Here is a 4027-nt window from a genome sequence, read left to right as displayed (position 1 = left end):
GCTCTTCAGAGAGCCTAGCATTACCATTCTTTATGTTTATGTAATTATGTTATTATATATAATTAAAGAGAGCCTAGCATTACCATTCTTTATGTTTATGTTTATGTTTATGTTATTATATATAATTAACTTATTTTTGTAAGTTATATGGTCAGGGCGATATACTTACGATAGTTTCTTTTAAAATTTGCCAAGCTCTAGACCCAGATCATGCATTGTTCTGTTTAACCTTACCTCTTGAACTGATAAAATTAAAATAAAATGATCATTAACGAGCATCCAGTTGAAATTCATGAAACTAAAAATAAGGCTGCAACGCTTATAGTTACAAAACCGCAGATACATGCTATCTTTGTTTTTCTCCACTTGAAGTAGACGCTGCAAGAAGCATTACTTAAGAGATACTTAAACACTAACTAACAACTTAAAAAAAAATTTAAAAAGGAAAAAAGAAAATCTAAAGGTACAATTTTGATTCTGTTAGCTCTCTGTTAACTGTTAATGCAGATCATCCTAAATTAAGTTGTACAAACAACATCACTAAGAGGAAAACTAGCTAGATACTAATTCCATGCTAACAGTAAAGCTAACAAAACAAGAAGCTACCTATTAATTCATCTAGGTTAATTAATTAGTGTAGAATCTTGTGATCAGAGGTATAAGGTGGAGGTTCACATAATAAATTGGATCTCCACTCATCAGAGAGATTTCCCAGCAGATTAAACGGGAATCCAACCATCGGTATGTCATTGGTCAATTGTTCATTAAAACCGTGGAGTTGATGAGATTGACCAAAGTCAATACTTGTAGCTGGTAAAGTCGGTGACAGATTAATAAGCATGGATGCAACATCTGTTGTACACTTGGAAGGATTTGGCATTTCAAATGGAAAGAATGGTAGGTTACTTTGAAATTCTAGACATGGCAATGGTATGATCGAATGTTGTTGTGACTGTGGTTGCTGTTGCTGCTGATGGTGTTGTCGCTGGTGTTGCTGTTGCTGTTGTTGTTGTAAGGTAAAAGTAACATCGGTTGTGCATGAACCGTTTTCGGAGCTGAAACAACTTCCATTTGTATGTGTTGGAGAGAAAATGTCGTGCTCATTCGGCACAGACAAGGGTGGTATCATCGAGTGTGGTAGTGCTCTTTGTGCCATTGAACTTGTTTTCTTGAAGATCCTACAGATAGCCCATGCATCCTGTGCATTCACAAAAAAAATGTTTATTTTCTTCTAATGTTTCTTTTAGTAATAGGGAGTAATAATATTAGTTGCACATTATCTCAACTTAATTCTCAAGTTCTTTTCTTGATGTTGTTACTGTAGTATAATATGATTTAATATAACCAAAATACTATGTAATGTCTATTCAGATCAAAGTACTAAGTTAGGTAGAGTTGCCTATAAAATGATAATAGCCACGCATATCATGTCAAATGATTAAGAAATGATAATAATAGGAACCAAGGGTACAAGTGGGTCTTGGTGCAATAAAGCTAATGGTGATTAATTGGACAATAAAAAATAATTCAATTACTTTACTGCTTAAGAATATATGAAGAGAAAGCTTATAATTGACATGAAAGGAACTGAAATTGAAACTGCACCATAAGTTTAAACTAGCCATTATCTTACGTTAGCCGGGATGTTCTTATCAAGTGGTCGCTTGGGATGAAACGAATCGGTGAGGGAAGGAAGCCGAAACTCGTGCATCATCCAGTCGGTTTTCACGCCTTTTGCAGCTCTGCCCTTGTAGAAGACAAGAGACTTCTTTAAACCTATGCACTTGGTACCATCAGAAGAGTAAATCGGCCTGTCAGTTCCGGTCGCCTTCCAGAAACCAGCACCGGTGACTCGGTTCGGTCTGGCACTATTGCGATACTTTCGGTCCCTCGGGCAGTAGAAGTACCATTCCTTTTCTCCAGTAGTTGCCAACTCTGAAACCAGTAGTGATTTTATTATAGGTTAAAAAATGGGATTAAAAGAAAAAAAATGAGATTAAAGGGAAAAAAATGATTAAAGCCAAACATACTTGGAAGATCCCATGGATCATATTTGTAGATATCAAGTTGCCTAATGAGCTCAATTGGCAGAGATCTCTGTTGAATCTTTCTCTTCAAATAAAACCCTACTAGCTCTTCATCCGTAGGATGAAACCGAAATCCCGGCAACATCATCTCATCTTGCTTCTCCATATCATTTCTCTCCTCCATCTCTTTTCTAAATTCTAATAAGCTACTCAAACTCAATATCTTCAGACCTAACTAAACAAGACCAACAATTGTATGTACTATTCAAACCCTAGAACTTCTTTGCAAATGCACAAAAAGTCTTCAGGGTTTTAAGTAGGAAACAAGAGCAAACACTGTTGAGCATATACCAAGGAGACCAAGTACAAGGGGAAATTATTTAATCTATTCTTCGTGACAACTATAAATTAATTCCTGTACTAAAATAAATGGATTTCACACATACACAAGCTAGGTTCATCAAGTCCACTTTTTTGTGTTTGTTTAATGAATAATTTATTGATGCACGAGAGATGAACAATTTCCAAGAGGAATAGAGACTTCTAAGTGCATATCCATGCGCTCAATCCCAAGATAAACCTCTCTAAAATTCTTCTGACAATCTCTATTTTTTTGTCTTTATCTCCATGCATTCTTTTGCTGTTATTCTCTCTTGATCCAAAAATCCCTTTTCTTCGTATTATTTGGACGGATATATATATTTGATACTAAGTGAGGCTACAGTTTTATGCATATATAAGATAACGCAAATCGGTCCGTACTATCACTTCATATATTTTTGTTTAAGATTTAAACAGTCAATTAGAACCGCTCAACGTAGTTTTCCTTATATATAAAAACTGTACTTGGTGACTAAATGTTTACAATTTTTTTAACTTTTAATGTGTTTTTTAAATAGATAGAAAATCACTAATTTCGTATATATAGTTCTGAATCTTTAATTCAAGTATTTTTCTACCTATTTAAAACAATAGTACTGACCCGTGTGCACTATGCATATATAGTACTGTAGCCTAACTCTTCGATACTTGTCAGTTTATAGTTTAAATAAGGGGACATATAGAAAATGCTAAAACGAAAATTTGAAGGGCAAGGGTTATTATTCGATATGAAACCTTTGATCCATCTGACTATCAAACTTGATCGACTTAGTTTACACTAAAAAAAATACTGGATGCTAATAAATTTGAAGGGGACATATAGTGAATTTTACTACTTACTAGTGATGCTAATAAACTCTTTTAGTTTTTTCAATAACACTGGATGGTTTTTTTTTCATTGGTCAAATATAAGTAAATAAATAAAAATACTGGATGATTTTCTCCATTTGTCAAAAATAAGTAAACGATAATAATAATAACACTGGATGATTCATTGTTCTTATTGTAAAAAAATAAACAAATAAAACATATGCTCATTCATAATATTAACATCATAGGTTTATGTCGGTGACAATAAATTTATAAAATAGAATAAACATCTACAAGCTAGCTAGCAACTAGATCATATATTAAAAAAACGAAATAATAATAAAACAATACCAAAAGAAAAAATATTTATTGAAAGAATGACAGACATTGATGCGAAAATCCAGCATAGAACACTGAGCTTTCATCCAATAACTTGAAGACAAAGTTTTGGCCGTGTGAGAAAACCCCAGCAAAAATGTCAAATTTCAAATCCTTAATTATATCAACCCAAGTTTTCAGCTACTAAAATATAATAAACTTACCCAAATTCTAAGACCCAAATTTGCTAAAGCATGTCTACCAAATACCAAACAAGAGAAGCTTCCCTAATTAATGAGGTATAATTCAGGGGTCAAATGTGTATTAATTGGTAAGGGGAGGTGACTTGGTGGGAATTGAAGTTTCCCAAATTAATCCCTCGGTTGGGGCATTTTTCTCGTCTGTTTAGGGTTTACAAGACCGAAACCATGCGTGTAACCTAAGTTTTAAAAAATTGGACTTTGGTCAAACCCTTAAATCTCAAGTTTCTC

General features: G+C 33.6%; 1 protein-coding gene across 1 annotated transcript; it reads right to left on the bottom strand.

Annotated features, from left to right (window-relative positions):
* Positions 1-614: 614 nt before the first annotated feature.
* LOC144568661 (putative NAC domain-containing protein 94) lies at positions 615-2301 on the bottom strand. The gene is made up of 3 exons (XM_078319032.1): positions 2031-2301; positions 1634-1935; positions 615-1198 (listed from the first exon to the last, which is right to left on the bottom strand). The coding sequence occupies exons 1-3, from the start codon at positions 2209-2211 to the stop codon at positions 632-634; spliced, it is 1050 nt and encodes a 349-aa protein (XP_078175158.1). The 5' UTR covers positions 2212-2301; the 3' UTR covers positions 615-631.
* Between the last annotated feature and the right edge of the window lie 1726 nt (positions 2302-4027).

Source organism: Carex rostrata, chromosome 17 (genome assembly GCF_964058835.1).
Source record: "Carex rostrata chromosome 17, lpCarRost1.2, whole genome shotgun sequence".
NCBI lineage: Eukaryota > Viridiplantae > Streptophyta > Magnoliopsida > Poales > Cyperaceae > Carex > Carex rostrata.
The sequence above is the reverse complement of the archived record's forward strand: the minus strand, read 5'-3'. Positions and strand labels throughout refer to the sequence as shown.